General features: G+C 50.7%; 1 protein-coding gene across 1 annotated transcript; it reads right to left on the bottom strand.

Moving 5' to 3' along the window:
* Nucleotides 1-2199: 2199 nt before the first annotated feature.
* LOC121098626 (polymeric immunoglobulin receptor-like) lies at nucleotides 2200-8894 on the bottom strand. The gene is made up of 8 exons (XM_040616846.1): nucleotides 8674-8894; nucleotides 7301-7639; nucleotides 6688-7002; nucleotides 5687-6016; nucleotides 4544-4619; nucleotides 3621-3736; nucleotides 3156-3205; nucleotides 2200-2689 (listed from the first exon to the last, which is right to left on the bottom strand). Exons 1-8 carry the CDS (start codon nucleotides 8783-8785, stop codon nucleotides 2507-2509), a joined length of 1521 nt encoding a protein of 506 aa, XP_040472780.1. The 5' UTR covers nucleotides 8786-8894; the 3' UTR covers nucleotides 2200-2506.
* Nucleotides 8895-9343: the final 449 nt, after the last annotated feature.

Below are 9343 nucleotides of genomic sequence, written 5' to 3'. Positions count from 1 at the left end.
GTTTCTGGTCTATGATTTCAGAAGCAGCCACAGAAGCTTGCGTCCTACGATGAAGGGTGTAGAGCACAAGTCGTATGAGGAGCAGCTGAGGGAACTGGGGTGGTTTAGCTTGGAGAAAAGGAGGCTCAGGGGAGACCTTATCGCTCTCTACAGCTCCCTGAAAGGAGGTTGTAGCGAGGTGGGTGTCGGTCTCTTCTCCCCAGTAACAAGCGATAGGGTGAGAGGAACAGCCTCAGGTTGCGCCAGGGGAGGTTTAGGTTGGATATTAGGAAAAATTTCTTCACCGAAAGGGTTGTCAGCCATTGGAACAGGCTGCTCGGGGAAGCAGTGGAGTCACCATCCCTGGGGGTATTTAAAAGGCATGTAGATGTGGCACTTGGGGACATGGTTTAGCGGTAGGCTTGGTAGTGCTGGGTTAACAGTTAGACTTGATGATTGTAAAGGTCTTTTCCAACCTAAAAGATTCTATGATTCTATGTTGTAGCCAAAAAAAAAAAAAAAAAAAAAAAAAAGGGTGCTGGAAGTAGGCATGCTGGTTTGTATTGGTCTCCCAAAGAGCTTACAAAGAACCACCTGCACGTGCGAATAGGCTGGGAAGAGCTGCTAAAAGTACAACACAGTGCTGCAAAGGAACAGAGCTACGTCTGAGACTGGCCGGATAGTGATTCCTGCAGAGATGCAAAGATGCCTCATAACAATGAAGGTGACCAAGTGCACTGGAAAAACATGTTTGGTAGTTTATGGTGTGATTATTCAGGATAGCAGGGTTTGATAAGGTCCCAGCCAGTCTAGTGTTTCTGGGGCAGCTCTTGGAAATTGCCAACCTGCATCAGAGCTGCACTAGAGATCCATAAATATATTTATATGTTTGACATGAGTAAGCATGTCTGACTTACTCGGACATTTACATCCGTAAATAATCCACTCTTAACTACAATAGCGTCCCTTCTGTTATATCATCTGATGCTGAGACCAACTCTCTAACTTTATACTTCTTCCTCTGTTACGTGTGTCATACTTCCTGCAACTTCTTCACGCAGCCTACCAGTTCCTTGCTCTGTGCCACTGTCTGTACAGACTTTCCTCACGTCTGTCTCAGGGCTCATCCTTGCAGCTAGCATAGCAAGGCACATTTTGTCCAAAAATGTCCCAGTGCTCTGTCCACTCCTCTAATGCAACACCACATGTTGTACCCTTCTTTCCTTTCTCCAGAAATACCCATTTTGGGTTCTTCCTACTTGTCTTGGTTCCACACTTGCCTTGGTTTAAGCAGCTGGGTTGTGTGTTCTTGGGGAACAGAGGGAGTAAGACAACAGGCCAGCCAGAAGTTGTTGAACAAAGTAAGGGTCTTTGATTCAGAGGTCGTGAAAGAACGGGGCAGTCTGCACAAGCTACACATGGGAAGCCATGCCCGTAGCTGCTGCCTCATACTGGTTTTTAATGTACAGGCCTCAAAGACTGCATAAATATGCTGAAGATGTGGATGACCCTGAGAGCAAATTCAGCCCTCAAGCTTGGAAATAATTGTCTAGAGGATACAGTGTTGGAGACTGTCACCAGCGTAATCCACAGCAGCTGCACTGAACGCATCCCACTTCTTAAAAGGATACTTACACACGCACTCAGCAGTGTCATCACTCTCATTCCCTCTTACCCCCAAACACCAGCATGCACGCTCTGTTTCTTGATCTAAAGCTAAACATCTCGCTTTAGTTTGAAAGCCTCTTACCATCTGACTCCTTGCCTAAGCAGTCTGATAAATTTAGGTTATAAGGGAATTTGCTTTAAGTCTCAAAATGTGTACATATTACCTATATGCACCGTTGTTGTTTTGTAGCTACAAGACCTTCTGGTGCTCAGATTCATCCAGCACAATCTCAGTTTACAAAGTTTGCAATCCAGCGTATCATCATGTTGCAACGGACCCTCAAGCTATTTACCTTCACGTAGGTGCTGGTTCTGCTTATTCTTACAATCCGGTGCTCATTTCCCCCAGCCGTTACCTGGCAAACGAACCTGGTCACAGCAAGGTTAGAGTTTTATCCCTCCAGCACTGGAATGAGTTTGCTTGGCCATAGTAGCTGTACCCTTAGGAGTGGAATAAAGTTTCTACCAGTGAACATAGTTGAAATACCAAACCCATCCGTGTTCAGACAAATGCTGCTCTTTTCCAAATGGTCAGTCCTCCACACCTGCCTCTCCAAATGTCTTCATTTTAATGGAATCGAAGAAAGCAAATGTGCAAGGCATCCTGAGAATTACGTAACACCTCTGTCTGACCTGAGAGAATCTGCACACTTGTGGCAAAATTCTCTACTGGCTTCTAACAGGAGGGTGGTCTTAAAATGCATAGGCAACATAGACAAAGCAGCAAAAACTTAGATCTTTCCCCAGCGTCCATCCACACAGCTTCTATTCCCTATTCCCACTTTGCCTTCCAGTTCTTTTCTCCCATTTCTGGATTGTTTGGGGATTTTGTGCTTCATCCTTTGTCATTCATTGGTAACTACTTGAACGCAATGGTAGCATATTCCACATTTTCATCTTTGGGTTTCCTGTGAGCCTGACTTGGTTCAACATTACAGTAGAGAGGATCCCCAGGGTTGAGTCGGGATCTAAAGTTCATAGCAACATATTTTAGGTCTTTGCTGTCATCCTTGGGACTTTCCATTCTTTCCGTGCTGTCAAGCTATGAAAAGAAAGGGAAAACACTTGTTAGCATGATTCAGTGCCAGGCCACAGCTGTTATCAAAAGAACAAGACTTTCCCAGGAGGAAAGGAGAAGCCGTGTAAAAACTGACCTTCGGTCGTGACAGAGGTGAAAGAACAGGAAAGTTTTTCCTTCATCACCTCTTCTTGATACAGGTTACAAGCTCATCATCTAACCTTGCTTTCTAGTCCTTGAGTAAATTCTAAGAGATCACCCCAATTTGCTCCACTGTGGTTTTTTCCTACTGGAGTTTCCTTACATTAATTACCCTTCTCTCTCTCCAGCTAGGAACTCCAGCTTCTCTCCGGTGACATTAAAGACCGTTTCCCCTCCTGCTCACAACCAAAAATGAGCACCAAGGTCCACATCAGGTGGATCAGCCAGCTCCTCACAGACTATTGGTAAGGAATTCGTTACTGTACGGGAAGTAAAACGTTTTCCTTACCTGTGCTGTGTCCTCTTGTTTGTCATAGGTGTCCTCTGCTTGTCTGTTACCTTTGGAATGAGCCAAAATCAGAGGTTTTAGAAGTAGAGAAGTCCATGAAATGCCTGGGCATTACCTATGGTTCAGGAGTTTTGGGGAAGGCTGTGGTATTGCCCAGTGCTAGAAGCAATGTGTGTGCCAGTGGGACCCATCTACTCTGAATGTGGTGAACACGTTGCTCTCATTTTACTTCTCTAACATGTTAGCAGGTGTCCTGTGCAGAGTCTGGAGGAACGTGGGTTTGACTTATTGTGAGAGGAGGTTACAGCAAGGAGCCTGACGTGAGGCTTCCCAGGCTGCACCTGCCTTGTCTTCTCCAGGGCACTGTAAACTGGGAATAAACTCACCTGGAGTGGAAAAGTGATGGCCAGAGAAGGCCCTATTTAGTATAGAATGGAACACGAAGCGTCACCAGTCTCCACATACCTCTTTTCTTCAGCTGCTTGTGCCGCCTGATGCGCAGTGTTATCAAGCTGATGACTGCCAGGATGAACAGGATGCTCAGGATCCCAGAGAGTACAATGAAGGTGTTTTCATTTGTGCTGAAGCCAGGAAAGCGAAGGAGTTACTAGTGTTATATGGTAGCACTGCATGATGCTGGCACAGCCCATTACCAAACAAACAGTGACCAAAAAAAGGGAACGGGAATAGCTTTTATGCGCTTGGAAGGAGGGTCTGATTCTCCTGCAGCAATGCTGTCTTGATTTTTCTACCTGGCTCTGCCTTCTGAGCTTTTCCTAAATCACTCTTCAGGCTTTAAAAACAAGCCACTGTTCAAAGTTCAGAGCACGATTCCAGGCTCGCTGGAGCAGGTACTGCCTTTTCCTCCTGTGTTTTGCTGCACCTGGCACACTGGGGCTGATGTATGATTGCACTCTTAAAGTGCTGCTGTAGTGTTGATGACAGCAGATGTCCAAAGGGGAAGAAAAACCTTTACATTTAACAGCATGGCAAATAGAAGGATAAAATAGCAGCCAAGGACTATTTCATTGTTAAATATTCATGGACAGGGGTGAGCAAAATTGAGACAGAAAGGCTTAGGGGCAGTATCTGGGAGTTTCTATTACTGCAAAGAGCACAGCCCAAAGAGATAAGGATAAAAAAAATAGATAGGCATCTACATTCCAGAAAGCTGTGGCTTGATTTTACCAGTCTGCTTCTGCTTGTAATTACACCCTGGGCAGGAGCTGGAAGAGGAAAGGCCATCTTTGGCAAGGACACCTGTCATATCTAATTCCTCTGTAAGCAGGAGTCTTCAGAATGCCCAGCCAGGGAGACAGGTGTTTTGTGGACGAGACATTGAAAACTCTTGTCTGTGTTCAAGATCAGAGACTTTCCTTAGGGCTTACCTTGATGCTGGGGTGTTGACAGAAGGGGTTGTTTCATTCCTGCCTGCAGTACCTGACAAAGTTGTTCCAGCCAATACTGCAATCACAAACACGAAGACAAGAATAATCACTACTGGGCTGCTTTGCATTTACCAGCGAAACTTCCCGGCCATTGCTACCATGGATATAAATCCACACCCGCTGTGACACCTGGCACAGGCAAGCTGCCCAGGCTGTAACCTGTGCCATCAAGACTTGCTGCCACCAGGCAAAGCAACGTAAGGATCAAAACCTGGCAGGGAGGGGCAAGGAGCTCAGCAGGACCCCCTCTCCGTGTGTTCCCATCCCAAAGCACGGCAGAAGGAAGTGCTCGAAGTGCGAGCAGGTGTGTGCTATGGCAAAGATCTTCAGGTAGCAATGAAATACTTAATGACTCTGTGCTTAAGCAGACCGAAGCTTGTGAGAACTAAGCGTACAGCATTGCCTGTGAAAGACTTGGCTGTAAAAATTGCTTGCAGGGCTGTTTCAGTACCCAGAGGAGGTTATGCGTGCAGAAACCTGCTCGCTTAGAGACTGCATTCAGTCCCATGCGTTAGGAGTTCCTCCTAGGGAATTATGCCGTCCCCTGTCATCTTCTGGAATGCCATATCCATTCAGTGCTGCTCTGCCACACCCCTGAAAGACAAGCTACAGCGTGGTGTTGGTCTGCCACAATCGGTGCCTAAATGTTATCACATATTGCTGAAACACTATGCTGAAATAAAACCTAGAAGTCACAAATCTTTAAAATATGGGTATAAAGGTGAAGGCGACCACACGTGAAGATCTTAATGTCTTTAAAAGCCAAGGGATGAGTTGCTGTAAAGGGGAAGAACTCGTATTACGAGAATTAGTGACAGAAACACCTCCACAAAAATGACTGAAGCTGCTCTCAGGTAAAAGAGAAGCCACGCGGCGCACACACGTGGTTCAGTTCTGATCCCTGCTGCTATTCCACAGCACGGTTAGTGCGAGAAGGTAGAGTGATGTAGGGTTTGGGCAGGCAAACACAGATGTAACGTGGGAGGCGGTGTAAGCTGGGCAGTGCAGAGACTAGAGGGAGAGAGTAGGAAAGTGAGTCTGCAACCTACAACTAACCATGTTTTCCTACAGGTCAGTACTCACCCTCAGAAATACTGAGCGTAACCTCTGCCATTCGGAAAAGACCGTTGGGTTCATAAAGTGCACACCAGTACATGCCGGAGTCCTGCGCCTGCAGCTTCTCCATGGTAATGGTGACAATCCCCTGCTGGCTGTCGTCCTGCATCGTGACTCTGCCTTTGTGGAGTAATCGGCGGTACCCTGTGGGCTTAACGTAGCTGTTCACCAGTACGATACAAGCTGTCCTCGCTCCCTCTTTGCACCAGGCTTTGCTTACAGCCCAGTAGACTGGGGCGCTGTACAGGCACTGGACAGAGATATTGCCTGACTCCGCGGCTGTGTATTGTTGGGTCCCTGGAAAACACCCAGCATATTTGGTGAGATCCCAGCGCAGGCACGATGGCACCCTTTCCCCATCACTGGAATACTTGCTGCGGGCTGAACGCTCCCTGGATGTCCTTCTACTTCCAGATATGAGGAGCAGAAGGGGACTAGACCCAGATGGCGAGTCGCAAAATTGGGTAGGTCCTGTCCACTTCCTTTGGTTCCCCCAGGGGCCGCATGCTCCCAGGTGTTCAACCCGTAGGGTCTGGGAGGCAGGGACAGGGCAGGGCTGGCAGCTGCGGTGTCAGAGCAAAAGCAACGCGTGGCAGCGGGGGGGTCGGCAGCAGCACCCAGCGTGGGCGAGCCAAACACTGAGCTGGGGAAGCTGCTCCTGGAGCCGCCGGACCAGCCCTGTGGGAAGCAGCTGCGACGAGCGGCCCCGTTTGTGGGAGCTCATGGGAACCTCCCCTGAGTCTCTGCTGTGAGCAGAGCACGCAGGGCCCGGCCTGAGCTTTGGCTCCACAGACCTCTTGGGCAGCCACCAGCGTGTCCACCAGACAGACAGGGAGAGGTGGGTATCAGCTGTGCGGTGGCAGCACAGGCCTTCTCCATGGTGTGGCACAGGATGGGAAGGACAACAAGCAGGGAAGGTGGGGGTGAAATCTGCCGAAATCCACACTTGGCTGCCAGCAGGTACTCACTCTTGGACACAAGGAGCACGACCTCCATTATCCGGGTGAGATGAGTGCCTCTGGCAAACGCACACCAGTACACACCAGTGTCCTGGGCCTGCAGCTTCTTCATGGTGATGGTGACAGACCTTTTGCGGGTGTCATCCTGGATCAATATTCTGTCTTGCGGAGCTCTGCTGTTATGCTCTGTTGAATCTGTCCTCACCAGGTCTTTACAGCCAGTCTGACCTTCCTTACGACACCAAACTTTTGTCCCCAAGCTGTACCCAAAGGTCTCGTAGGAGCACTGCAGAGAGAGACTGTCCAGTTCCCACCTGTGCAACTCTGCAAAACAGCAAATGTGGTCACTGACCCACAAGCAGTGGCCACACGGGCATCCAGCTCAGGGCCGGGGTGAGGTTAGGGCAGGGCAAGAGTCTGCGGGGGCAGCCGGGTCTGTGGGGCTCCTGCACACTGTGCCTGCAGGAGCGTGGCAGGCAGCGAGCGAAGCTGGGAAGGGTGGGAGAACCGTGGGGATCGGGGGGAGCTGCCCAGCTGTGCGGGAGAGGGGGGACAAAGCAGGGGAAGGAATGATGGTGCTTTCTGACAATACGTGGGTTTGTGTGGGGAAAAAGGTACTCACCCTTGAAAACACTCAGTGAGATCGTCTTTAGTGGAAAGTAATTGTGACTGCGGGAACGATAAGCACAGAAGTATATGCCCGAGTCCTCTGCCTGGAGGTTAGTCATGGTGATGGACACAGTCTTGTGCGTGGGGTTGTCCTCTATTCTAACCCTCCCCTTTGTGACCTCCTTTTGGTACGGGTAATTCGTCTCCACTAAGGGGTCACATATGTCATCTCTCATATGGCACCAGAATTTCTTCTGCTGGTAGCTAGCCCCTGCGGTGTAAGGACACCGGACATACAGAGTGCTTCCCTCCCATCGCCTCTCCTCAGAATCGGGTGTTTGGGCTTGGAGACCTGCAAATATCAGATGTAGTGTGAGGGGGGGGGGGGGGGGGTGCTGACGCAGGGCTGCCCACAGTGTCCCGACGGACGCAGGGAAGCTCTGCCTCTGACCTTCCCCCATGGGCACTCGTGGCTGGGGGAACTCCAAAACCCAAGAACCATTCTCCCTGTTAAATTCTCCTGCTTGAAAACGGGAAGGTTGATTTCTGGTGTGCAGTGTTGAGATCTGAGCTAGGACCGTGATTTAAAATCCAGTATCTTTGCTTTAAACCTCACAAACATGCGGGTACTAGAGGTGTTGGACCTTCAAGCCTAAATGGAGCCGTGCCTGATGCGGTCTTTGGAGCTGTCCCAGCAACCCAGCCCCATTGTTACTGCTCCCCACTGCAGGCAAAATGGGGACCAACCCCTCCCCACACAGTGCCCCTCGGGCCGGGTACCACCTGTACCGGATGGCTGGATGGGGCAGAGGGCAGGACCCGGGGCAGCGTGTGTGCTGGGGATGAAATGCTCGACCCACGGCTGGGATTGAACTTGCCTTCAGCAGCCTGCAGCTCCTCCATGCCGTATCCTCGGAGGATGCCCAGCAACTCACGGGTGTGAGGCTGTGCTAAGTGCAGGGCTGCCTTGATTCCCCAACATACCACATGCTGAAAGCTTTGTGCTTTCTGCTGGGATGGCAGGGGAGGCAGGCAGGTGCCCTCAGGCAACTCTGTCCTGAGCCAGGACTTCGATCAGAGGAGCCCAGTGGCACCAGGCAGCACGATGGGAAATGCTGACTGGGGGAGGCACCGAGGCTGCTTTAGAGGCTGCAGCTCTGTGCTCCCGAGGTGGTACGTCCTGGGAGCACGCAGGAGCCAGATGTGCAGTAGTGGGAATTCAGGCTGCCCCTTCCCACCCCTGCAGCGAGTTGCCCAGCTCAAGAGTCCTGCTGGTGTGGGATTCCCCCCTGCTATGGAGCTCTCCAAGCGGCAGGAGGTGGGGAAGGGTGTCCCGCTCCCCCTGAGTGTGTGGGAAGCCTGAGGCATACCCAGCCGTTCTCTTACCTGGGAAGCAGAGCAGCAGCAGCAGCAGGAGGACTCTCAGCTCCATGGCTGTCCTCAAGCCCAGGGAAGGGGCATTGCTGGAGGCTGCTCTATGTGTCCTGTGCAAAAGCATCTTCCTTGTGTACAGTTCTGCATCACAGTGGCACTGCCAGAGGAAGTGCCTAACGTCTTGCTTCAAGAGGAAATCCTTCACTACATTTTGTTACGAGACTGATATTAAGATAATTTCAGAGTGTATTTGGGGAAGTGGCTGAGAGCAGGGCCCACCCCATCCTGATGGCAAAGGCCCTTTGCTGCTCTCGCCTGGCCACGTTATGCTCTGCCCTCAGATGGGTGGCACCGGGGCACTCGCTTGGCAGTCCTGAGCCATGGGAGATGGAACAGGTCATTTGCCCTGCCCCAGCCCTTCTCTTTGGGCTCCCAAGGCGTCCTCTGCCCGGGCCCTTGCTGAAAAGTCACCTCAAAGTCACAATAAGCCCAGGGCTGTGTCTGCATGGACTGTCCCATGGGCTGTGCCATTTGGGATCCCCCATCTCCACCACCACCCCAGCCAGTCCCCTTGCGCCCTGTGCTCTGCCGTGCACAGAGTGACAACCCCCGGAGTGCCCAGCTGCAGAAATCAAACCAGAACCATTTGGCTTTTGCACATTACACAGTAATGTCTCCACAC

Source organism: Falco naumanni, chromosome 17 (assembly GCF_017639655.2).
Source record: "Falco naumanni isolate bFalNau1 chromosome 17, bFalNau1.pat, whole genome shotgun sequence".
Lineage (NCBI taxonomy): Eukaryota > Metazoa > Chordata > Aves > Falconiformes > Falconidae > Falco > Falco naumanni.
Note: the sequence above shows the minus strand (reverse complement) of the source record. Positions and strands in the feature narration are given on the sequence as shown.

Bases quoted from the DNA above. Each gene is read 5' to 3' on its own strand.
- LOC121098626 (XM_040616846.1), bottom strand. From the start codon at position 8,785: ATGCTTTTGCACAGGACACATAGAGCAGCCTCCAGCAATGCCCCTTCC. The intron at 7,640-8,673 runs GTAAGAGAACGG...TGATATTTGCAG, and splicing joins GCTGCTGCTCTGCTTCCCAG to GTCTCCAAGCCCAAACACCC. The intron at 2,690-3,155 runs GTAAGGAAAACG...TTCTTTTCATAG, and splicing joins AACAAGAGGACACAGCACAG to CTTGACAGCACGGAAAGAAT.